Here is a 26,735-nt window from a genome sequence, read left to right as displayed (position 1 = left end):
AGGAACTATGTTTAAACATAGTACCCAGCCCAATGTGGACAGAGCTTTTGTAGTTTATTATGTCACGGAAATTTCATTATAAAAGTTCATGCTTGGCATGTATATCATAGTGTGTTGAGTATCTTTCCTTATATGGAATTACAGCAGGGATTAATTTAGTCCAATATGTTTGTTTCAGCATATAATCACTGCCTATTTTTAAACCTATATTTTCTTTTCACTTGACAAAAACCACAAATGTTAAAAGTGTATGGTGTTTATCTGTATGTTTTTTTCACTAGATAATAAAGGAAAATATCTTGTCAAAACAGTTGTACATCTTTACAGCCACTAGAGGTCATGGTAATAGGTTTCTGAACAATTCACAATCTGAATGTATGTCCACTTAGTTCCTTTCAGAGGAATAGTAATACAAATGCTATCTGAAGGTTGGGGTGTGGGTAAAATCATGACACATTCTGCATTACAATAATATCTATCTATCTTCGAATTCCATCCTGTCATTATTTCTTAACTAACTGGCAAAAACATTCCACATGTTCCTTTCTTGTTTTTCTTTTAGATCTTTGTGGGAGGCATCTGGTGTGATGGTGGAGAGGGTGGCAAGTGAACTATTATTACAAAAGTTACAGCCAAAGTCTATCTCATCTCTCTTCCACCAAAAGTGTGTGTAGACACATGTCACGCAAAGAATTTAAGGATTAAGTTGGAAAACATAGAGAAAACTGACAGAAAGAAAGCAATAGGAAAAAAAAAAACATACTCTTAATCCTTGCATAATATCTCTGAGTCATAAATTCAGTCCATAATTAGTTTTACCCGAATCATAAATACTCTCTGCTCTGTGTAGTCCCTTCCTTGACTTTTATCCAAAAATACCTGGGTTACTAATTCTCGGATTTCTTGGCTTGAATAAAAATTATAGCATCCTCGGGACTTCAAAAAATAAAACTGTCCTTTTTATTCCAGCCTTGCTGAATTCAAAGGTACTGCCTGGTAACTAAGTATGTGCAGTTCATCTTAAGCCTGGGTGAAACCTTTTATGCCTGTTCACATGGTTTGGCATAAAATCAGAGCAGATGTTCAAATGAGACATATTAGAGTCCAAAAATCCTTGGATCAAGCTATTCAGGAGCATATACCTAACACGCAAGGTTTTTTATATAGTCCATATAATTCTTAGCAGATATTGGATCAAAGGAAATTTTTGTGAAGTCTCCATTCTGTTAAGAAGTGGCTCTCTGTTACCTACTCCGAAATCAAGCATTGGGCTGGGGCCTCATGTACAATCAAAATTCACATAGTGCAAGACACGAGGTTGTGCAAAGTTGTGTAAAGTTCTTACTTTCTGTCCTGTTCCTGCTGCTATTATGTGCACTGCTTCACTGCATTATGTTGGCTCAGCCATAGGTTGGAACTATCTTACGGTTATAAGAAGCTTCAGAGTAGCAGCTGTGTTAGTCTGTATCCGCAAAAAGAACAGGAGTACTTTTGGCACCTTATAGACTAACAAATTTATTACAAGCTTTCGTGGGCTACAGCCCACTTCATTGGATGCATAGAATGGAACATATAGTAAGATGGTGGAGGTAAGATAGAAGGTGGAAGTTACCATACAAACTGTGAGAGGCTAATTAGCCTCTGACAGTTTGTATGGTAACTTCCAACTTATCTGTATATATGTATGTGTATATATATATGTATATATATATATCTTACTATATGTTCCATTCTATGCATCCGATGAAGTGGACTGTAGCCCACGAAAGCTTATGCTCTAATAAATTTGTTAGTCTCGAAGGTGCCACAAGTACTCCTGTTCTTTTTACAAGAAACTGAAAACCTAGGCATTCCAACTTTCTTCTCATCAGCGGACATCAGGAAAGGTGTATGGCATGCAAGCTCCTACCTAAGGCATCTGTAATATGTCAATGCAAGATCACCCTTACCTTGAAGTGATCTTCCTTGGGTTGGTTACACGGACTTAGTTTCCCAGGTCTGCCAGCAGTGGCTCAAAGTGGCTACACTTGAGAATATGGCCCATTAATTTTTGATTTTACTTTTTTTTTAAACAAAATTAAATTCTGCACAAAAGTACATTAAAAGACTTAGAAAAGTCAGGAGGCTGAAAGTCATGATTATTTCATTGACTGTGTTTCTGTGATAGAACTAAACCAGTTTTAACATATTTGTATTTTAAAACCAGAAGCTGAGCAAAATAAAAGTTAAGTAAATTATGAAATCTATACTTCTTTTTCTTAGGGAAATGTTTTTTATTAGCATGTGTTTGAAACATGTCTTATTTTGAAACATGTCTTATTTTTAATTCATTCTGTTATCTTTACTATAGGTGATTGACCTGGGCTCTGGAAAAGGCTACCTAAGCTCCTTTTTATCCATGCAATATAATCTAAAGGTTTATGGAATTGATTCCTCAAACACCAACACTTATGGAGCTAATGAAAGGAACAGGAAATTGAAGAAACACTGGGGAGCTTATCAAAGTCGGGCAAGAGCAAATGTCAGAGGCCAAGTGTTGGAAGAGCCAAAGGATAGGGCAGTGCAAGATGAAATAAAATGTAGAGCAAATATCAATGAAAAGCTTTTAAGTACTAACAACAGTCTTTTAAGTCAAGACCAGACGGCTAGCTCAGATTCTGTTCCTTTGGAAATTACTGGTGCTTTCACAGACTCTGCTATGTTGAAAACTGGCAAACAAACTGAACCTCATTTGGTGACTCAGACACAGTCTGACGGGAACAAAATTTCTGAAAATGCTTTTTCTCTTCTAAACATTCTACCTGCTGATGCTGTAGAAGCTGTTTCTTCATCTAAATGTAACATGGAGCTCTGTGAAGAGGAAAAAGAGCAAAGAAAAATGGCTTCCATCAAGGCCAAAGCAAGCAAGTCAAATGACTCAAACATTTATTTGCCATTGACCTCATACGTCACTGCAGAAACAGAACTCCGTGATATCATTACGGATCTGGAGGTTATTTCACTTATTAGTATTCTTATTTTTGAAGTACCAGTGTCAGATTTGCCATTGCTTTTGCACCTTCTGTATGCATTTTCACCTGTGCAAAGTGATTGCCAATTGGGTGTAGAATGCTGTCAGAAGTGTGACTGGAGAATTCTGACTCGGTAACACTTCACACCCACTTTGCATAATCATTTCTTACTGATGCATTTTTTTTTCCTATTTCAGAAGATGTGCTGGACTACTTTTGGCTAGGTGAATTAAGCACTACTTAGCACTACTTATGTAGTGGCTGAAATTACCACTTAAAACAAAGTTAACAGCAACTGTGTTAACAGCAATGATATTCATCAACTGTCCTGTAACTTTACTTTTCTAGTTACATATAACACATGAAATTACAAGGAGAGTAATTTATATTTACACGTTATTCAGGAGAATATATTTTGCATTAAAAACAACTTTTGTGAAATTATTGTTATTTAGTAATTAAAATGTACGAAACCTGAAATTGAAATTTAGGTATGAAATACTTTATATGGTACAGTATAATAACCCCTTTTATGGACTTGCCAAATAATTTTATTTATAAGCATCATTTTTTTACAGTTTGGATTTTCGGACTTAAAGATAATGATAGTTTAATAATCGACTGAACAACTGAAGCCTGATCTCAGTTTCCCTGTACCTTATGAAATCATTTACACTGGTACAAAGTGAGCACAAAGAAAATGCTACCAAGTAAGAATGATTGTGTTTTACATCCAGGTGCTCTCTTTGCACTTATGTAAATAAATGCAAAAGATGGAGATGAACAGAGATCAGGCCCCTACTTTCATTTTTAGAAGCAAAGCCAGACTATGGTTGCTACAAATAGTAAACAGTACTGCCTGGCAGGATATGTGATAAATTGTACCATTAAAAGGCTTTTAAAAACTTCATTACAAGTGATTAACACTTTGTTTTAAAACAATCAACTGATTTTGCAGTACAGGCAGTCCTCGACTTTATGACATTCGAGTTATGACAAACAGCACTTACGGCGTTCATTAATTGTCATCGTGTTTCGACTTTGTGACGTTGGTTTTGACTTTCTGATGCTTGATCCAACATTGTTCCTATGGGAAATTTGAGTTATGACATTTTTGACTTAAGACACAATTTTCAGGAACCAATTGTGTCATAAGTTCGAGGACTGCCTATATTCCTAAACACTGAGAAAGTTTGGAGAAAAACTGCAGTGTTGATTGATTTATTTGGCAAAACTTTAAAATTAATTTGAATCGCTAAAACAGTATCAGGGTTTGAATATATGTTTGTGTGTAGCCCAGAGCTAATGCTGAATTAATGAATTCTGTTAGATAGATCCACTGTATAAGGGATCGGAATCTGCTCTCAGTTACACCAATAATGGCGTTTACAAAAGGGGAATTGAAGTAGGTAGATCACAATAGTATAACTCAGAAAAAATTTGGCTTTTGGACTGTTTTAACAGAATCTTCATATTTAATATGGTTTTTAGGTCTCTCGCATCTGGTGGCCATCTTCCACCATCTTTCCTTTGGGAGAATTTGTTCAACTTTTCCAGCCTGCAGGTTTAATGCTGTTCTTGCAGGGGCATGAATTTCCATCCTTTACTAGTCCCCATAGCCCTTCTTAAGGCTCTTTACCATTAAGGGAGGAAGTACTGAAGAGTGCTTATTTCACTATAGAGTCTGCTAAGGAAAGAGGATTGTACAGAGGGCACTTAATTCTTACAGGCTGAAAATTCCAGAGAGATTTGGAATGGAGTAGAAGTATAGCAGGGAGAGAAGTGAGGGTGAAAGAGAGGAACAAAGGGATGACGGACAGTATAGTGGAGGAGGGAAGGAGAGAAGTATCATGGTGGGAAGTGAGACAAAGGATAACTGGGATGGAGAAATAAAAGAAAGGGACAAAAGGAGAGTGAGGAAGAAGAATACAGGAAATGGGGAGAGAGAGAAGAAGAGTATATTATCCATAACTAAGGCTCTGATCATTCTTCCATTGAAGTCATTGACAAAACTCCCATTGACTTCAGGGACTCTGGGTTGGGCTCTTTAGAGAGGAGAGATACTGCAGAGTCAGAGCAAACAAAACAGATGGAGAAACAGCAGTCACAAGCAGCACTGATTTTCAGTCACAGGTGGAAATTATTGCCAATGTCTGCTGAGGCATTGAAAAGTAGAAGTAGTGTCGTGGGTACATTCAGTCATGCAAGTTAAGGTAGAAAATTTTGAAGAAAACAAAAAAAAAGAAGAGGAAAGAAAAAGGTCAAAAGAGAATGGCTGGTCATTTGGTGATAGGTCTCTGCACTGCCATGCAAGTGGCTCAAGTTCAGTTAATGGTCCTGGGCTTCTGCTTGCTCCTTGCCAAGGAAAGGAATGGATAATAAGGAAAAATTAGAGTAGCCTCACAGTTCCAACAAAGATACAGAGAACACTCCACGAATTTGTTTATAGGAAAGGTTCTCACACTTCGTTGGCACTGAAATGCTTTTGGTGTTCTTCAATAAATTTCCAGAACAGGACACCAGGAGTCTCCATGAGCTTGTATATTTAAATCTCACAGCAAATTAACCATTTATAGCTTGTCTGTTTTTGCTGTTCTTGTCTTTCCTTTAGTTGAAAAGAAATGTTTGTTGCTGTTTATTTTTAGGACTGTATAATGGTGGGACTACATACGTGTGGGGATCTTGCTCCGAATACACTGCGAATCTTTACTGCTAAGCCTGAAATCAAGGCAGTTTGCAGTGTGGGCTGCTGCTACCATCTGTTGACAGAAGAGTTTGAAAACCAAAAAGGTACAGGAATTCTGCTGAACTCAGGTTGCCAGTCTGCAAGATGAGAATATAATTACCTTTTAACTAATAGCTACCTTGTGTCCAGTGGTGCAAGTAGAATTCATTTCTTACCAGTTTCCCCCCAACCAAGTAAAGAGAGGGTTGGGGGGAGACACATGACCTCCCCACATGACCCAGCCCAGGGCCCCACGCTCTCTCCCTCCCCTCTCCATGATCCATCCCATGTTACCTGGGAGGGGAGCGCTCCCAGTGGGTAGACACGGCACAGGTGCTGTGTGAGCTGCTAAGAGAAGAGGAGGGCTTGCTCCTGGAACAATAGCCAGTTCACAGTCACACCTGCTTTGGGAATTGCCAGCAGAAGAGTTTCAAACCAACTCCCTCTGACAGCAGAGAATATTTTTTTCCAAACACGCTGGCAACCGAGCCCCACACTGGCAGCTCCTTTGGCACAGCTGTGTCGCCTCCAGCCCTGCCCCCAACCCTTCCTTGCAGCTATATCTCCTGAGTCCTGTCTGGGGTCTGTACAGCAGCCCCCGCCAGAGGACAGGGCGAGGCTGGGCCCTGGGGTGGTACAGCCGCACCAGAGGAGCTCCCGGCACAGGGTTATGCTCTTTTCGCAGGTTCTGGGCTCTCCTGGGAACTGCAGTGACAAAAGGAGCAGAACGTGGGACCACTGGGTAGCCCCATGCTGGTAGCTCCTCCGGCGTGGCTGTACTGCCTCCGGCAGGGCTGCTGTGCAAACCCCGGACAGGAGATGCAGGCACACAGCTGTGTGGAAGGGCTGGTGGTGATAGGCCCCATGTTCTGCTCCTCCTGTGTCTTTCCAGTACACCATATATACTATATGGTGTACTGGCTATAAATATCTTACTGGCACAGCATACTGGACCGTACTGCCCTACTTGCAGCACTGCTTGTGTCTATTCTTTTTCAGTGGTTTATTTAGAACTGTTTTTAATTATATTCTGTGAGACATTCACTCCTGGATGCCTTGTAGCTTTCCTGTTATGCCAGCATTTCCAATATTCTTCTTGAAATTAGGCACATTAATGCAGAAGGTTTTTATGTGGTTAAAAATACAGCTGTTTTTATTCCATTACTTCACTCATAAAATGTGGATTCTTTTGGTCAATATGTTTTTATCCTTTTAAAATATTTTGGGCGAGATTTTGCCTTTGGCTGTGTGCACACAACTTCCATTTACTTTGGGTTGTGCATGCATAACTAAGAGTAGAATTTGGCCCTCTGAGTTTAAGCAATTGCTTTAAAAAGTGCCCATCAGAGTGTAGCACTTTGGGCCATTGCCAGGATAGTTTGTAAAACAGTACATGTATAACAGATTTTCCTGGAGTACAAAGCTGAAAGTTGTCTGAGGATATCTTCACACTGAATTAAAAGCTTTCCTTCAAGTGTTAGTTTTTTCATTTCTGGGAAAAGGTTGATATATTTAATTGTAAAGTATAGCCTTCAAAGAAGAAAAAGGTGAGGATTGTAATTGCTCAAGTTTTATCAGTGTGTACTGTAGTATGTGAAACTGATGGACTGTTGTGTTATCACAAAAATTCTGGTTATTTTTAATGTCTGCCATTCAACTCTTGCAGTGGTATAATCGTTGTTACTGTCAAAAATACAATGGTGAATTACACACTGAAGTGAATTTTAAAAAATTCAACAAAGCACAGCAAATAACTGGTGCTGATAATATTAACAAATAAATATGTAGATTTCTAAAACTGGTATTGGTAACAATTTAGCCAAAGTGTTAGATTAATGTATGTGAGAATTTTTGTGACAAATGAAAAAGGGTATTTACCTCAGTAAGCAAATAATTGTTGGATTTTGCATTTAAATGAGGCAGCTGGAAAGCTTTGGAGTGAAGCTTTGTTATATAACATACATGCTTTCTGTGAAAGTGAGAAAGGAGATGAATTCCTCTTTTCCCAGTCCAATAATCTGTGACAAGAACTACAGTAGTTGCCCTGCTGTACTTCACCCTAGAGTCCTCTACTACATCTAAAAATGATAAATGCTAACTGGATCAGCAGTGAAGTAGTTAATGCTAACACTTAAATTTGTCATCAAGCTTGAATCATAGAGTCATAGAATATTAGGGTTGAAAGAGACTTCAGGATGTCATCTAGTCCAATCCCCTGCTCAAAGCAGGACCAATACCAAATAAATCATCCCAGCCAGTGCTTTGTCAAGCCAGGCCTTAAAAACCTCTAAGGATGGAGATTCCACCACCTCCCTAGGTAACCCATTCCAGTGCTTCACCACCCTCCTAGTGAAATAGTTTTCCTTAATATCCAATCTAGACCACCCCCACTGCAACTTGAGACCATTGCTCCTTGTTCGTCATCTGCCACCACTGAGAACAGCCTAGCTCCATCCTCTTTGGAACCCCCTTCAGGAAGTTGAAGGCTGCTATCAAATTCTCCCCTCACTCTTCTCTTCTGCAGACTAAATAATCCCAGTTCCCTCAGCCTCTCCTCATAAGTCACGTGCCTCAGCCCCCTCATCATTTTTGTTGCCCTTTGTTGGACTCTCTCCAATTTGTCCCCATTCCTTCTGTAGAGGGGGGACCAAAACTGGAGGCAGTACTCCAGGTGTGGCCTCACCAGTGCTGAATAGAGGGGAATAATGACTTCCCTCGATCTGCTGGCAATGCTCCTACTAATACAGCCCAATATGCCATTGGCCTTCTTGGCAACAAGGGCACGCTACTGACTCATATCCAGCTTCTCATCCACTGTAATCCCCAGGTCCTTTTCTGCAGAACTGCTGCTTAGCCAGTCAGTCCCCAGCCTGTAGCAGTGCATGGGATTCTTCCTTCCTAAGTGCAGGACTCTGCACTTGTCCTTGTTGAACCTCATCAGATTTCTTTTGGCCCAATCCTCCAATTTGTCTAGATTACTCTGGACTCTAACCCTAACTTGCTGAAGGTGCAATTAATCCCATCATCCAGATCATTAATAAAGATGTTGAACAAAACTGGCCCCAGGACCGACCCATGTTAACACCATGTTAAAATAAGATGAATGGGGTAGTTTACATCTCTCTCAGCTATTGTTTCCGGTTCTCTGCAGACTCAGGCATACATCAGTTCCTCCATTTACAACCACAAGGGTGAGAGTTACTTTTGTAATGAAAGTTTAGATTCCTGAGTATGATTATGCAACAACTGAAAAAGAATCTATGATGCATCAATGTAAGTTCCTTCATAATCTTATTCTACATGAGGTCCTGCTTACAGGAAATAAAAGAACAAAAAAGAGAAGTGAAACCAGGAAGGGAAAGAAAATATTACAAAATCTATCCATATTTTTAGATATATACTCAATAGAAATAATAAATGATGCACAACAATTTTTACTCTAGTAATTAGGCTTAGCCCTCAGGATAATCAGGTGAATTTTACAAGCCCTGATATCAAGTTTTTCTTCCCCAAATGTTAATTACCTATTGTAAAGAGGGCAAAATGACCTGACCTTTCTGTAGGTGTACTTCTTTTTCCAGAGCAGCCCTTAAAGCCTTAAGAAACTAATACTACACTGCCATCACTGCCACCAAAAGTACAAGTGTGATATTTATTGTGACTTGAAACATAAAGTTATGCAGGTGCACAATGATAGGAGATGTTGCTCTTTTGCAGCTTTTTTCTTTTAATTGTATAAATAAAGCCAGATTGTATATTAGAATTTCTAGTTTAATTTCTTGCAGCTTGAAGGGTGTAAGTTATGCTAATGAAGAGCTCCTTATGAAAAGAAAAAGGAAAACACTTTTTTTCTTTTCTTCGGAGACCACACTGAAGCTATTCCAAGCATGCTCAGGAAATTAGCAAATTCAAAATTTTACTGCAGAAATATTTATTACAGCATCTAAAACTATGGTTTCCACAAAAAAGCAAGGTTGTCCCTTTCTCTTGTATAGTGGAGGGGCTACGACCAGTTGCAGTCCTTGCTCTCAGGGGAATGCAGAGACTCCTTGGGGACTCATGCAGTCCCAGGAAAACAAATTGTTTCAAAGGGAGTGGGGAGGAAATGGGACCATGGGTCTTCTCCACGCCTGTTATGGACTGGCCTCTGGAACTGGCCAGGTGTAGACTGCACCTCCAAGAGACCATTACCCTTCTGCCCAAAGCACAATCCCTGCCACAGCTCTCTGTGGGCCAATGCAATTTGGCACTGCCTTTCAAGCAGGCCAAATGATAATTTAAATAATTTGTCCAAAAGCTTTTTTCTAAAGGGGAATGACAGTTCATTAACAAGATTAAAAAAATAAATCCAGAGTAGATAAGACCTTGGGGTATGTCACATTACCTCAATGGGTCACAGCTGAGAATACCAGATTCTGGACAAACTGCTGAGAAATAGGGCAGCCTCATCACAAACTGGTGGTTATTGTATCATTAGATGTACCAAGCCAGTAACAAAAGTAAACTTTTGTCTCACCATATTGGTTAAAAAGTCAAAAATTCAGTCTCCTTTGGCATTCCAACTCTTATTTCACCACTTAGACACTAGACTTTATGAGGAGTGGTTATTAAAAACTAGGGCTGTCAAGCAATTAAAAAAATTAATCGCAATTAATCATATAGAATACCATTTACATATTTTGGATGTTTTCTACATTTTCAAATATATTCATTTAAATTACAACACAGAATACAAAGTGTACAGTGCTCACTTTATATTTTATTACAAATATTTGCACTGTAAAAAACAAAAGAAATAGTGTGTTTCAGTTCACCTAATACAAGTACTGTAGTGCAATCTCTTTATCATGAAAGTTGAACTTACAAATGTAGAATTATGTACAAAAAATAACTGCATTCTAAAATAAAAACAATGTAAAACTTTGGAACCTACAAGTCCACTCAGTCCTGCTTCAGCCAATCGCTCAGACAAACAAGTTTTGTTACAATTTGCAGGAGATAATGCTGCCCATGGTTTGTTTACAATGTCACCTGAAAGAGAGAACAGGCATTTGCATAGCACTGTTGTAGCCGGCATCGCAAGATATTTACGTGCCAGATGCACTAAAGATTCATATGTCCCTTCATGCTTCAACCACCATTCCAGAAGATGTGCATCCATGCTAATGACGGGTTCTGCTCGATAAAGATCCAAAGCAGAGCAGACCAACACATGTTCGTTTTCATCATCTGAGTCAGGTGCCACCAACAGAAGGTTGATTTTCTTTTTTGGTGGTTCTGTTTCTGTAGTTTCCGCATCGGCGTGTTGCTCTTACGACATCTGAAAGCATTCTCCACACCTCGTCCCTTTCCGATTTTGGAAAGCAGTTCAGATTCTTAAACCTTGAGTTGAGTGTGGTATCTATCCTTAGAAATCTCACATTGATACCTTCTTTGAATTTGGTCAAATCTGCTGTGAAAGTGTTCTTAAAATGAACAACATGTGCTGGGTCATCATCCGAGACTGCTATAACATGAAATATATGGCAGAATGTGGGTAAAACAGAACAGGGGACATACAATTCTCCCCCAAGGAGTTCAGTCACATATTTAATTAACACATTATTTTTTAAGAAGTGTCATCAGCATGGAAGCGTGTCTTCTGGAATGGTTGCTGAAGCATGAAGGGACATATGGATGTTTAGCATTTCTGGCCTGTAAATAACTTGCAATGTCGGCTGCAAAAGTGTCATGCAAATGCCTGTTCTCACCTTCTGGTAACATTGTAAATAAGAAGAGGGTAGCATTATCTCCTGTAAATGTAAACAAACTTGTTTGTTTCAGTGATTGTCTGAACAAGAAGTAGGACTGAGTGGACTTGTAGGCTCTGAAGTTTTATATTGTTCTGTTTTTGAGTGCAGTTATGTAACAAAAAAAATCTACATTTGTACATTGCACTTTCACGACCAAGAGATTGCATTACAGTACTTGTACGAAGTGAATTGAAAAATACTATTTCTTTTATTTATCACTTTTACAGTGCAAATATTTGTAATAAATAATATACACTTTGATTTCAATTACAACACAGAATACAATATATCTGAAAATGAAGAAAAACCATCCAAAATATTTAATACATTTCAATTGGTATTCTATTGTTTAACAGTGTGATTTAAAACTGCAATTAATCGCAATTAATTTTTTAATCACGATTAACTTTTTTAATCACCTGCACGTGAGTTAACCGCAATTAATCGACAGCCCTATTGAAAACCAGTTTCATCAAACAAAGGGTTCTTCTGATCTCAAGAGATCAGCCACATAGTCAGATCAGTATTTAACTCAGATCTTATCCAATAATCACACTGCTGCCAATCCTTTAAATAAAATATAAACGTTTATTTATAAGAGAAAAGAAGAAGAGAGTTAAAATGGTTAAGATCATATACATACAATCATTGCAGTATTCTTATATCAAGTTTGCAGCAGCGATGGAATAAGCTGCTGGCTTGTAAAGTCTTTGGTAACTTCCAAAAGATTGGAAGGTCCTCAGTCCATAGTTTGAATATGTTCCTTTTAGTTGTAAGTCCAGAGAAGCAGAGCAGGAAAGAGGCAAAATGGTGTCATTCCAGGCGTCTTTTATACCCTTTTCCATGCGCCTAGAAATTTTTCTGTTTCAAACAAAGCCACAAAAACTCAGTTTTGTGGAAAGTTACCGGCACAAGATGGAGTCCAGCATCACATGAGCATATCACATGTCCTTGCTGACTCACAGGAGCAGCCATTGGCATATCCATGTCCATCGGAAGAAATATTTTGACAACTCTTGAAATAATCTTCCTTTGGCTTCCTCATTTAAGTAGAATTGGTCATTTATACAGAGATTTCTCTCCAGATAAATGTACTTAGTGATTAGAATAATTTATTCCCTTGGGGTTTTCCTTCACTGTTATAGAGTCTATGTGCTCTAGATTCACCTGATCGCACAGCAGTTGCTGGCAAAGTGTATTGTTTTAATATTTTTAGATACTGCTTCTGTTTCCAAAATTAAATTTGAAATGTGATTGAGTCACTTACTCTGAGAATATACAGTGACTACTCTTTAGTAGGATTTTACTATTTATAAGTCATTAAGGTAATTTATCAGGAAAATTTCTGTTTCCTATTGGTAATTAGGCTGAAATAACCTCCCTGAATCAATTTTGCATCAGTTTTGGATCTGAGGCTTTTGAGGAGCCTTCCTACCCCTCACTGCCATGTGTCTTGAAGTAAATGGGCCGGACAGTGGGCACTTGATTATGACCTAAGAGAGGTGAATAAAAGAAGGGAAATGTGAATTAAATATAATTGTAAGGGATCCCCTTTGCCTACCTGTCAAAAATACAAAGTTTACCGGTTGGTCAAAAAGAGAGTTGGAGTTCTCAAATACAATGTCCATTATTGTGAGAGCAGATGCACTAAAACTGCCATCGCTAAAGAGACAAGGTGGATGAGATCATACCTATTTTTGGACCAACTTCTGTTGGTGAGAGAGACAAGCTTTTGAGCCACACAGAGCTCTTCTTCAGGTCTCAGAAAGGAACTCCCAGCATTACAGGAAAATGCAAGGTGGAACAGATTGTTTAGCATAAGTAGTTAGTTCATATTGTAAGGGACCGTTATCTATCTTGTCTCTAATATCCTGGGACTGACATGGCTACAACTACACTATATATTGCTAAAGAAGCAATTATTCATAATTATTTCATAGTTTGGTTGCAGAGGGTTTGTCCTAAAATCTCACTTCCAGGTGTAGTATTGTGAGTAGTCCCATAGATTTGAATGGGACTTAAATCCTCTGCTGATAATAGCGTTACTACTCAAGGTAATAAAAACTGTCCTGATAGTAAGGGTTTGAAAGATGAGGCAATATGTCTATAGTAGTTTAGTAACAAAGGCATACATGCCAGACTGATGAATTTTAAAGGCTTACTAGAAGTTCTGAAGAGTACCTTTTCTTTATTTTGAGAGACGTTCAGAAAGAGTAAATAAAGCCGCAGCACAGATCTCATATAATTATGGGCATAGTCCATGTCTGAATGAGTGCACATTTACTGATTATGTATGCAACAAACTTTCTGCAAAAGAACAAGAGCCTTGAGACTCTTAATCCAGGTAAATATAAAATTTGGCTCCGCTTGTTAACTTCTAACTTTTAAAAGCTTGTAAACATAATTAAAGAAAATGAAAAGGATGCAAAAGAAGGCATACTTTATTTTAAGCTTTTCAATACATTTGTGTAATTTAAATAAAAAAGGTGTTAAATAAATTGAATGCAGGGAACAAAAAGGACCCCAATACTGAGTGGCACCTTAGATGAACACACTATAGGCACATTATGGCTGTTTACCATTGCATTCTGCTGAAATGTAGAAGGATTAATCATTGCTGTAGAAGTATTATAGGATTGGAGCCTTGTATTTTGCTTGGCTGCCTTTTAAACATTACAAATATCTGCTTACATTTTCAAAAATATTACGTGGTCACTGTCTTAAAATAGCCATCATTGAGACCATGGCAACACATGAAAACTATTCCAAGCAAAAGATCAAAGAGCCTGATTTTCTTTCCAGACCATCTCTCGATATTGCCGCATGGGGCACATTTGCGATATTTCATTGAATTTGTGAGAAACCTAATACGTGACTGTAAAAAAAAAATACAGATATTTTTAATCAAAATGTATCTGAAATATTTTGGAACATTTAAAAATCATTGTCTTGTTAAATTTCACAGACAATGTTGTTACTCTCCAACAATCTCCCTCATAAAGTGACCAGTTTAAAATTAAGTATTTTTTTTATTTTATTTTTTCATAATGAACAGAACAAAAAGGATTTCAAATCTTGGGTTTAATCTGTATTTGTAAATCTTTCTGTCAAGTATGGAAGGGAGTATATCTGGTGAAAGCCAGTGTTTCCACAATAAATGATGACTCATACGGTGCCTACGTTGAATATTGGAAATGATTAAGAAGATGCCAACTGTTTAAATCATTGGGGTGGGGGGATCTATTTTCATATAAACTTTTTTCAGTAAAAGGATACATATAGTTTGAGATTTTTCAGATGAACACACTACAGACTCAAAGAACCTGTTTGAAATTTAAAATCTGTAGCTGTTGCTAGGGAGAGTGACAGTTTAAGTGGTTCCTCCCTTTTCTGCAGAGCCTTAGAACTAGGATTTGGCCTGTTGCCAGATGCCGTGAACGTTAGGCAAAACCAGGTCTGGTTATTTGTCTTTCAGTAGTGTCCAGAATGTATCCGGCATCGTGTATGCACGAACAGGCAGACACACAAAGACAGACTGTCCCAAACATCTTTCAACCTAAGAATGAAGTAAGATATTTTCTGTTGAAACTACTTCAGTGAAAACATGAAAGGCTGATTCTTTGTTTAGCGGCAAACAGTGAGGAAGCACCATAAAAATGATTTATGAAACAATTGCAGTATATGTTGTGTAGCCATTTTAAATAACTTTTTACATTTACTTAAAATTGTTCTGGGAGTTCATTTTCCTAGCCTGGGAAAAAGCATGTATGTGAAGAAGTACTTTGCATAACCAAATCTCGCACACAGTTTTGCATTCATATCTTCTGATAGGATAGACTATACAATTTTAAAAGCATGGTAGTACATTGTTTTTAGTTTAGGACCAACAGCACACAAAGTTCTGGTATCCCTTTATAATATGCAATATCTAGGATTTCATGGCTACAGAATAAATATTTAACTACTTTTTCATTTTGATCCAAGTTTAACTCTATTTGATATAGGTTTGCTGTAATTTCACTTAATATTCATGAAAGTTATTTAAATGGATGAAAAAGATGGAGCAACCTTAATTTCACTATTTCTGTGGTTGCAGATACTCAGCTGGTGTAAATCATTGTAGCACCATTGGATTTAATCTTAAACTTGGAACTATCTCATACTCCAGACTGTTCAGCTTTAAACATTCATGATAAAACTTCTACACTAATTTTCTTTAAACTTGGCTTGTTTGTAAATCTCACTAATACTTAAAAATTAAACCACACCTGAAGACTTAGTTATGCACTGTGTCTTACTGGATGTAAGGCTGGATAAGAAATTCCAGTTTGGGTTATATGTATGTTTGTACATATGATCACAGAACAATTGCACAACTGCCCAATACCATTCCTGGGAACCTCTTCAAAAGGAAAGACTTGAGTTACTTGTACACAGGTCCATCTGCTTCACCCAGGGTTCACAGACATAAACAAAACAACTTCTGAATAGTTTCAAAGGCAACTACCTTGGATATCTTGGCTTGGTTTTTTACAGAAAAGAGATTTTTGACCAACAAGACTAGCATAGTTCCCATGACATAACTAAATAAAATGGTCATAGAAATAATTTGTCATGTCTTGGATAAAATTTTCAGAAGTTCCCAAATGACTTAGAAGCCTAAGTTTCATTTTCTCTCAAGAGCCTAAGTCTCATTGGAAGTCAATGGGGCTTAGACTTTTCAGTGCCTAGAGATCACAATGGGGCTCTTAAGTCACTTGGGCACTTTTGAAATTTTTACTCCTTATCTTGCCTGTCTGCTTGTGTTTCCAATGTAGTATGCAGTTCGCCACAGAATCTAGGTTTCAGATACATAAACAAGACTCACCCCAATTCTGTCCAAAATAGGTCCTGCACTCAGTACTCCCTTGTTTTTGCTTCTTTCTTGGCATTTGAGATAATGGCAGATCTGTCTTTCCACAACCTTCTCAATAGTCTTCCTAACACACAGTGTTAGGGGCAGGGCAGTTAATTAGCAAGACCTTCAATGTGAAGAGTTGGTTTCTTGTATTATTTGAAAGATTGTGGTACTTTTCCCTTCCAAAGAGATGTGTTGACAACCTGCATCAATAATGGACTATGTATCCCCTAATAGGTTTTGCCAGCCTAAAGCTCACCCCATACTTCTAGAACATCAGAGAGTGACAATGACCAAAACGCTACCAGAGAAGATGGTGCATTTGTGCCTACTCTAACATGGACCTGCTATTATAAAAGCAGTCAATCTAGTATGAATTTGGTTAATCTCATCAGCAAAGGAGATATAACTGACAAAATACAACATGACCTTCCTCCTCTCCTCATCTAGCCTTACCTTCCTCTCCCCCCACAACCAGCTCTGTCCTCTTTAGCCTCAGAAGTTTCTCATCTGCTCTCCTCTTCTAACCTCTCTGTCTACCCCAGTAACCCCATCCCATCCCATCCCAACTCCTGATCTCCCTCTCATCCACTCTGACCCCCCCCCCATACTCTTGTCATTAATCTCTTACTGTCCTCTGGCTCCCCCCCACACACAATACAAGCATGCTGTAAGCTCTCCCTTTTTAAAAGCCCCCACCCTTGACCCCTCTTGCCTCTCCAATTACTGCCCCTTCTCCCTTTCAGCTGTAAACTCATTTAATGTCGTTTTTACAATTGCTGTCTGTAGTTCCTCTCCAATTCCATCCTATACCATCTTCAAATTCAACTATTATCTATATGCTATTGGTTCACATATCTACCTCTCCACTCCAGACCTGTCTCCCGTAGAAATTAAAATCTTGGCCTGTCTCTCTGACATTTCCTGGTGGATGTCTAGCCACAAGCTCAAGATCAACATAACTAAACAGAGCTCTTAATCTCCCAAACCCTCTTTCCTATCTCCTTTCTGTGAACACCACCTGTTCTGTCACTCAGACCTGGAATTTCGGTGACACCTTCAACTCTCAATAAAAAACAGGTTCTCATATCTAGGCTACATGTAAATCTTGCCATTTTTTTTTTTTTTTTTGCATAACCTCTCTAAGATACAACCTTTCCAATCCTTGTCTAGTCTTTTAGCTCATGTCTCAATTACAGCAATATCCTTTTCTCGGGCCTTGATAAATGCAGTCTTGCCCCGCTCAGATCCATTCAGAATGCTGCTGCAAAGCTCATTTTCTCAGCTGGACACTTTGACCATGACACCCCTTTCTGTATCCCTCCACAAGCGACTTCACTTTCAAGGGCCGTCATAATGTATACCCACTTTACCAATTATTTCTCATTTAGTATCTAGAGGTAGACTCCAATGCCAGCCTCCATTGCCCACTTAGTACATTTTCAAACATATACCTTCATGCTTTCTCCCATGCTGCTCCTGATGCTTGGGAAGGCTTGCCATAAACATCCACAGCTATCTCATTATCCTCCTTCAAATCCCTCCTCAAAACTCTCCTTTGCTATACTGCCTATTAAAAATGTGACAACAGTTAGGCTGCTGGTGGGCTGAGACCACAGCCTTTTGTGTTGACCTATATTGTCTCATTGTTTCCTTGTGCTCCCCCCATCTGTCTATATCCATCTGTTGTCTCTTGTCTTATTGCTAGATTGTAAGCTCTTTGGAGAAGGGACCATCACACTGTGTTTGTATACTGCCAAGCACAAGGGGGTCTTGGTCCATGATTGGAGTTCCTAGATACCTTGGTAATACACGTAATAATAATAAATCACATTGAGATACATTAGACTAAAATTCTATGTTAAGGTAAAAAGAAAAGGAGTACTTGTGGCACCTTAGAGACTAACCAATTTATTTGAGCATAAGCTTTTGTGAGCTACAGCTCACTTCATCTGGTAGTCTGGATTCACAGGGCTCTATACTACCTGAAACAGGTAATTTCATTGGTCCAGTAAAGTATTTCTACCATTCTTTACTTTGCCTCAGTCAGATTCAAGTTGGTGGTGGTGGGGTTTTTGTTTTGTTTTTGTTTTTGTTTTTTTTTGGTATACTTGTGCACCAGTCTCTTTTCACGCTTCATTGGTAACAAGTCATTTGTTTATCAGGATGACCTGTAAGTGTGTTCAAAAGGCAGGGACGTTTAGTGAAGGATGTACACAAAGCCCACAGAAAAACTATGCTACAGCAACCAATTTTCAAACAAATAATGTATAGGTCAGCATTCTCACACATCTACAAGAGTTAGAAAAGATTTCAGATCGTACGCAAAGAAAAATGTAGATCATTACCAAAGAAAAATATTGAAGGACCAAAAAGGTTACAGACTTAGATATGTACAGAAATGAAAATGGATCACTACCTGGCATGTCCCATTCTTCTACGCCAGTTCAGCTAATAACCTAAGAACATTATCTGTTCACAACTCTTTGTTCTCTGCTAAGCGCATCCAGCAATGTCAGACAGTTTGTGCTCTCCTGAAAGAACCTCAAAAGAATTCTTTAACAATCCATTCTCTGGAATGAAACAGATATTGTAAGAGTCATAACTGCTCACTCTGAGAATGCTGACTGAAAATTAAGTAAACAATTACAAAGATTCTAAATTAGAAGTCAAAATATTCAGAAGAAACAAAAATTACACAGCACAGAAGAAAAATACTCAACATATATATTAAAATAACAGCTGGGTTTGAGGTCAATTGTAATGAAATATATCATATGGGGACAGGAAGGTTACAGAGACTGGCATTATTTTATGATCAAGGTAATTTTTCTGTCTTGAGACTAGTATTTTACACAGTATTGTTCAGGCAAACTGTCACTGTATCTTTTTATTACACTAAGAGTTTGTAAATCCTCCCTGGACCTGCCTAAGAAACAGAATACGTGCACTCTGATAGCCGTTGGGTTTGTCAAAAGCACAGTGTATATGATTTTTGAACTAATGCCTGTAGCAGTAGTAAAGAATTATAACTACTATATGAATCTTTGTGGAAACCTTAAATATTATAAAAATGATTAATTGCACATGCTCAATATAGAAATTTTTTTACAGTAGGTTAGTGTTAATGTACTATATTTTGGAAATAAGAAAAATGTTTAATCAAATTATTGTCTTACCGTTTTTAAAACAGATTTTAGTTGTCTGAACATGTCTTAAATTCAGTTTTTCTCCCTATTATTTTACATTCTTATTATCCCAAACCAGCCAAATAAATATTTTATCATATTTGACCAGAGAAAAACAAACAAAATATTTGTAGTTTTTATACTAGCACCAAATCTAAAAAATTTTCCCCTATTTGTTTCTGAAGATCTATTTTACAATGATAGAGATGGAAAATTTGCCAACTAATAATAGCAGAATTGATGAGAAACTGGAGATAATAATATACATCTAATATTATTTATGAGAAAAAGGTGTTTTATAAATATGGTCATTCATTACACTGAACACTACTTTGGTTGTACCTCTTTCCCCTATCTTTCACGTTTGTCTGTTTTAGTGTATATTTTTCAGGCAGGGACAATACTTTCTTTATTTGTATAAAACTTAGCCAATTGTGAGCGCAACCAGAAACATATTACCACCCCACCCTGACACCCCCCAGAAAAAGGCAATTGCCTTCTTCAGTAGGAGTTCTGTCACAATAAAAACAGCAGGATCTGTCCTAGTGTACAGGGGTCATTTCTGAACTTGAAATTCATCCATCTCTGATTTAGATGCACCTCTGGTTAATGGCAACACAGCTGCACTGCATAAGTGTTTAGGAAGTAAGTGAAGAAGAATCCCATATCCAGCTGAAAATGCAGAGCTTGTCTTTACAGACAAGACAAATGGCTTGTTACAGAATTTGAACTACAAGCCAAGAACTACAAGCCAAGTGACTGTGCTCTTTTGTTAAAATTAAGGAGAAATAGTTGAGTTAAATGGTATTCTGCCTGTTGGATGACTGTATATTCAAATGATAATTTGTAAATGTTTTCTTCAAATCATAGTATTCCAGATTTTAAAAAATATTTGTATTGAATGTAAATGTTTGACATAAGTTACTTTACATTTTAAGCAATTGTAGAGATTTAGCAAAAAAATATCATTGTTGTAATGGTGCTAGTCTACAGCTGAAGCACAGAACTGTTACCTAGAAACCTTCAGTGGCTGGGGCTTGATAGATATATCAACAGATAGCTTAGAAAAATAGATTCTGACTCCCATTCCAGTGCCCTAACCAACGAAACATGCTACCTCACCAGCAAGCATTGCATCAGTCAACAAGCATTCTTAAATCTCTATTTATCACCCAATATTACTGGAGAAGAAATTTGATTTGTGTCTCACATATGCAACACTGTCAAAATGGATCATACTATGCTGCATATTCTAGTTCCCCAGGTGCAGAGGTGAACAGAGACAACACTTACTCATTGCTTTAATCTTCAGACCAAGCAGTGTAATAAATCAAAGTTGTCAGCCAATGAACAAATATGGGAAGTGTTACCAAAAGGAAAAGGGATTAAATATTTGTAATAAGAGAGATTAATAAAGTGAGAACTCAAATCTTTGCTAAAATTATATAAAAAAAATCTTTTAGAACTGTGACTTAATCTTAGGTAAAATCTGATTAGTAATAATTTCCTAATACCAACACTTCCTAATCCTGGCGCACACTGTTATAACTCCAACAACTGTACTCTTTCTTAACATTAACTGGAAACACCTACAACTATTAGTTCTGACATAGCCACAATATACCGAGTATTAAAAAAGCCTCACTCATACGAAGATGTATTAAATGCTAGTCTATTTACAAATGTCTTGAATGCAAAAACATTCACTAGTAAAGACAGCATTATACTCTGAAACCTGAAATTGCAAATCAGGCAGTAAAAAGTAAAGAGAGAACGGTCAAGGACAAACAAATCAATAGCTTCAACAAGAGTCAATGACAAAGATTTTCCCTACTTAAAAAAAAAAAAGAGAAAAAGAAAAAGCTGGACACCAAGTACATATTGTGCCAAATCCCCATTCTCATAAAGAATGGACAGAGTAAGTTTCTTAACTGCAAAATAAGTTGGAAATAAAGAATACAAAAACAGAAACTGTCATAAAAATATATAAAAGTTTGAGTATGCTACACAATTTTATCTGACCTCATTACAGTGTAATAAAATGTTTTTGAAAAATATTTTTAATTTATAAAGTGATTTTCTTCTCAAAATATTTACATATGTTAATGAGTTAAACCTCACAGCACATCATGCTGTACATGGGGAAAAGTTGTAACTTGCCCAACGTCACACATAAAGCCTATGGCAGAGATAAGATTTAAACCAAAACCTCATAACTCCCAGACCAGGTTTCTATACCCACTTCTCTCCTCCCCCCTCCCCCGCCCCCACCCTGGCTGTCATTGACCTCTGTATGACCTTGGGCAAATCACTTCATCTTTCATTGACTTTGTTTCCCCTCCCACCTTTTTTCTGTCTTGTGTATTTGGATTGTAAACTTCTGAGTCAGGGACTATATTTCACGATTGTGTTTGTACAGAGCCTAGGGCAACAGGGTTCCAATCTTAATTGGGGCCTATAGACCTTATTGTAACATAAATATATATAATAAAAACTGTTGATTTTGTGTTAGCACACCTTCACTTAGCACTTTCTTTAGTGTTTTTATCTCATTTTCAATATTATATATATATATATAAAGACATCATGTATTACTGATATCGAGTTTCAGGGACAAAATTCATTTTGTATATGGAAAATATTTTAATCAGAAATATCAAAAAGAATCTAAGTAGCAAGAACAAGACAGAAGGAAAGAGAAAAAGGAATGAGGGAGGGGAAAGGGAAACAAAAGATTACTATGTACAATTGTCATATGACTCATGCTGCTGTTGTTTCTATAGGGTATTTTAATCATATACTTCTAGGAATGCTGACCATATTTCTTCAAAGAAAGCAAAGCTCAGGCTACACAGAAGGAAACGATCTCAAGGCTCTTTAAATCATGTAGTTTGTTACATGATAGAAATGAAATTGTTGTACACTTTTGCTGTTTTTCTAACAACTTTAACAAAATAGGAATCAGGGAATAGATTTGTTTATTTTTACCCCATCTGTTACGGCTGGTTTTATCTTAACCACTAAATATATCATGAACCACCCAAGCTTTAAAATGATTTTTATGGTGGTTACCTCCCAGGTATTGGTCTTTGTAATTAAATAGCTGATGAGCAGATCTTAGTGCCAGCTTTGTGGATTCAGCTGTGTACAAGCGTTAGGTGCTATATCGTGTTACTCTTCACTGTGTGACTTTGGCCAGAATCCCAAAGCCATCCCTGCCAATAAGTATGTGATTAATACGGAGCTTTTTCGATGTGCTTGGCAGTCCTTGTACAATTACCTCACACTGACAGCTGTATCTGATCTTCAGTCAGTTGTTGTGTTTTCTGCAGGCTTTCAACTTATTTTATTTTTGCCTTGGGGTATTTTATAGCTGGCCAGAAATGGTTAGAAATGGAGTCTTAAAATATTCTTGCTGCTGCTGCTTCTTCTTTTTCTTTTATTTGCACTTCATTATTTTTGTGGCCAAAGAAAGAGATTGTAAATGCTCATGTACATTGAATTTGTATAGTAGAAAAATGCAATTGAAGTGTAAATAAAATTAATAAGTGATCTCAAGGTTCTGTACACTTTGAATGTGAGGAAATGAAAACATCCGTTTCAAGGAATCCTTTGAAAGATATCTCCCCGCCTGTCCCTCCCCTCCCACCCACTTCATCTCAAAATAATATATAAACAATGGTAGAGAGCTCTGTCTTGCAAGATGACTGCAACTCTAAGTCAGTCTTCACTGGCTTTTGACAAAAACAAAACAATACCTAATTATCTTTTTGTAGGACTTTCTGTTTTAATATCCAGACCCAGCACATAGTTTGGTCAACAAGTACAATAGCAATTTTCTTTGTCTTTGATCAGAATTTCACACCATAACTTAATTTATTATTTCACTGTGACTTTTTAGTTTATAAATAAGGCCAGAGGTTTAGATAGACTCCGTGCGTGCTAATGTGGATGGTGGAGGAGACACTGGCTAATAATTAGAGTTCTATTTGGTGCCTCAAAAATAAGGCCAGCATTTGGATTCTTGTTGTTTAAAGGGACATTGTTAACTCAAAAAAATCACATTCTATCTGAAAATCATATACCCAACATTGTTACAAATAACCACTAAGGTGCTAGAAACTCAGCTGACGTCAATTTGTATAGTTCTTCTTCGAGTGCTTGCTCATGTCGATTCCATTGTAGGTGTGCTTGTGCCCATGTGTGTGACCATCGGAGACTTTTGCCTTACTGGTACCCATAGGGCTGGCTGTGGCACCTCTGGAGTGTCGCACTCATTGCACAGTGTATCAGGTGCCACTGGCCCTGCGCCCTCTCAGTTCCTTCTTAATGCCCGTGGTGGTCAGTCGGAGCACCTCTTCCCTTGCTTCGCAAGTGGTTCGTGAAAAGAAAAGGAGTACTTGTGGCACCTTAGAGACTAACCAATTTATTTGAGCGTAAACTTCCGTGAGCTACAGCTCACTTCATCGGATGCATACTGTGGAAAGTACAGAAGATGTTTGTTTTTATACACACAAATCATGAAAAAATGGGTGTTTATCTCTACAAAAGGTTTTCTCTCCCCCCACCCCACTCTCCTGCTGGTAATAGCTTATGTAAAGTGATCACTCTCCTTACAATGTGTATGATAATCAAGGTGGGCCATTTCCAGCACAAATCCAGGGTTTAACAAGAACGTCTGAGGAAGGGGTGGAGGGGGAAACCTGGATTTGTACTCCTTTTCTTTTTGTGAATACAGACTAACACGGCTGTTACTCTGAAGTGGTTAGTGGTTTCTCATCTAGTTTAGCTTTGTGCTTTACCTACCTGTACATTGTCTTAATCATTATTAGATAGTTGTTAAGTACCCTTTAAGTGTTTAGGTAGTGTCCCAGTGGGGACTTTGCCCCCGTACATGCCCTACTCTCCACAAAGAGAGCATGACATATGTCTCAGGGCCCTCCTGATGAAGGCTGCCCTGCTCCCAGCTGCGGAGGCAGCACGTCCCAAACCGGAACCCAGCACTTCAACTTCAGTGCATAGTGCATCTCCAGCTCCGGGGTTCTCCCAGCACTGATCCCCGTCACTGGTGCCGAAGAAGAAGACTAAGAAGATGGCACCAGCCAAGCCCAACCAAGGGGCTCTGGGCAAAGGACCCCACTCGGTCCTCACACCCATTCCAGACCACTTAAGGGCTCGGCCGTGGGGAGTTCCTTCCCCTGTAAGGACACACCACCAACTCCAGGGAGCGGTAAAGGGCCTAGGCCGATGTCTTCGTCCCACTGTCGGTTGCTGTTGCTAAGACTCCACAGCCCTGCCCCAGTAGCCGGAGGGGGATGACTTCCTGGGCTTGGAGGCACAATTCAGCCCCTCGCCCAGACAATGTGATTGGGCTCCAAAGGGTGAGTCAGCAGCATCAGCACTGGCCTAGCAGAAGAGCCAGTGGCTGACCCAATGGCCATATTGGAATGCATGGGGCGTTCCCGACATGCTGGTAATCCACTCTCGCCAGCCCTCAGTTGCTGCGTCAGGCAGACCACAGGCGCGCCCCCAGTACCTGCAGCACTGGCCCTGGTGCAGGGCATCCTAGTAACCGCCTTGGGTGTGAAGCCGGTACCCACCCCAAGGCCACCCTCCCTGGCAGGTGAGGACACCTCTGGACCTCCTCGGTCGTCCAACATCCTCCTCCTCCCCAGACGAGGCAGTGGCAGAGCCTTTTAGGGCTAGCCCACTGAACGATTTCCATGAGCATCAGGCACTGCTCCGCAGGGTGGCAGCTAACTTGGGCCTCAAGGCCAAAGAAATGGAGGAACAGATGGACACATTATTTAATGTGCTGTCCATGTCTGCCCCAGCCCGGCTCGTGCTTCCGGTATACGAAGGGGTCTTGAATATTGCCAAAACCATCTGGCAAACCCCATCCTCCCACCGCTCCCCCCCCCCCACCTCAAAAAGGGCAGAAAAGTAATACTTCATTCCCACAAAAGGGTTTGAGTACTTATCCACTCATCTTCCACCAGGGTTGTTGGTTGTGTTGGGGGCCAATGAATGGGACAAACAGGGGCCCACCAGTTCTACCCCGAAGAACAAATCCAGGTGAAGAGACGATTTGTTCGGTTGAAAGATTTATGCTATGTCCAGCCTCCAGTTTTGGGTGGCGAACCATCAGGCCCTCCTGGGTCACTACAATTTTAACTTGTGGGACTCTCTCCCCAAGTTGAAGGACTCCATGTCCCAGGAGGTGGCCCAGGAGTTTGTGACCCTGGTGGATGACAGGACCCCAGCGGCCCTGTCTTCCCTCCAGATGGCCTGGGACACAACCAATTCAGCTGTCCAAGTGGTCGCCTTGGCAGTAGTCATGTGGCGCGGTTCCTGGCTCCAAACCGCCGGTCTGTCCCAGGAGATGCAGGCCTCCATCCAGGACATTCCATTTGTTGGGGTTGGCCGGTTCTCCAACCAAACGGATGCGGGTCTGCACGGCCTAAAGGAGCACGAGGGCAATCCTCTGCTCCCTGAAGATGCACACACCTCAGTCATCCAGGCAGCCATTCTGGCCTCCTCCACCACCTAGGCAGTGGCAGCCTCTGCAGGAACCTACGAGGAAAAGGGACCCGGGGTTGAACCACCACCGCCCTTAGTCATCCCGATCTCCTGCACAGATTGGCCTGGCCAAATACCACGGGGGCCAGAAGTGCTCATTTTGAGGGTGCGCTCAGGAGCAACACACTAGCCAACTACCCAGATCCATCCCACCCTTTCCTCGACCGCCTTTTCCCTTACCGCTCAGCCTGGTCGCAGGTTATCGCGGACCACTGGGTCCTGGACATAGTGGCTCGGGGCTATCCCCTGCAATTTTTGACCGCCCCTCTTCCCACCCATCCCCTTTCCCCGTCCCTCTTCAGGAACCCATCTCACGAGCAGCTCCTCATTCAGAAGGTTGAGAACCTCCTCAGTCTGGGGGCCATGAAGGAGGCTCCTCGGGATATGCAAGGAAAAGGATTCTACTCCTGCTACTTCATAATCCCGAAGGCAAAAGTGGTGCTCAGACCCATCCTGGACCTGCAGGGCCACAAGAAGACTCTCATGAAGTCAAAGTTCGGCATGGTATCACTGGCCTCCATCATCCCTTCTCTGGATCCGGGG

At 39.4% G+C, this 26,735-nt stretch overlaps 1 protein-coding gene across 2 annotated transcripts in view; it reads left to right on the top strand.

Moving 5' to 3' along the window:
- Positions 1 to 26,735, top strand: part of METTL25 (methyltransferase like 25) — a gene marked incomplete at its 5' end in the record, with an annotated part of 99,196 nt that overhangs the window by 33,700 nt on the left and 38,761 nt on the right. For both annotated transcript variants that reach the window (XM_084616747.1, XM_084616748.1), the window contains 2 exons: positions 2,351 to 2,992; positions 5,657 to 5,801. In XM_084616747.1, the coding sequence (XP_084472873.1) occupies positions 2,351 to 2,992; positions 5,657 to 5,801 (787 nt within the window). The remainder of the gene's footprint in view (positions 1 to 2,350; positions 2,993 to 5,656; positions 5,802 to 26,735) is intronic.

This window comes from Lepidochelys olivacea (genome assembly GCF_965140295.1).
Source record: "Lepidochelys olivacea isolate rLepOli2 genome assembly, chromosome: 1".
NCBI classification, from domain to species: Eukaryota; Metazoa; Chordata; order Testudines; family Cheloniidae; genus Lepidochelys; species Lepidochelys olivacea.
This window is presented reverse-complemented; position numbering and strand designations above follow the sequence as displayed.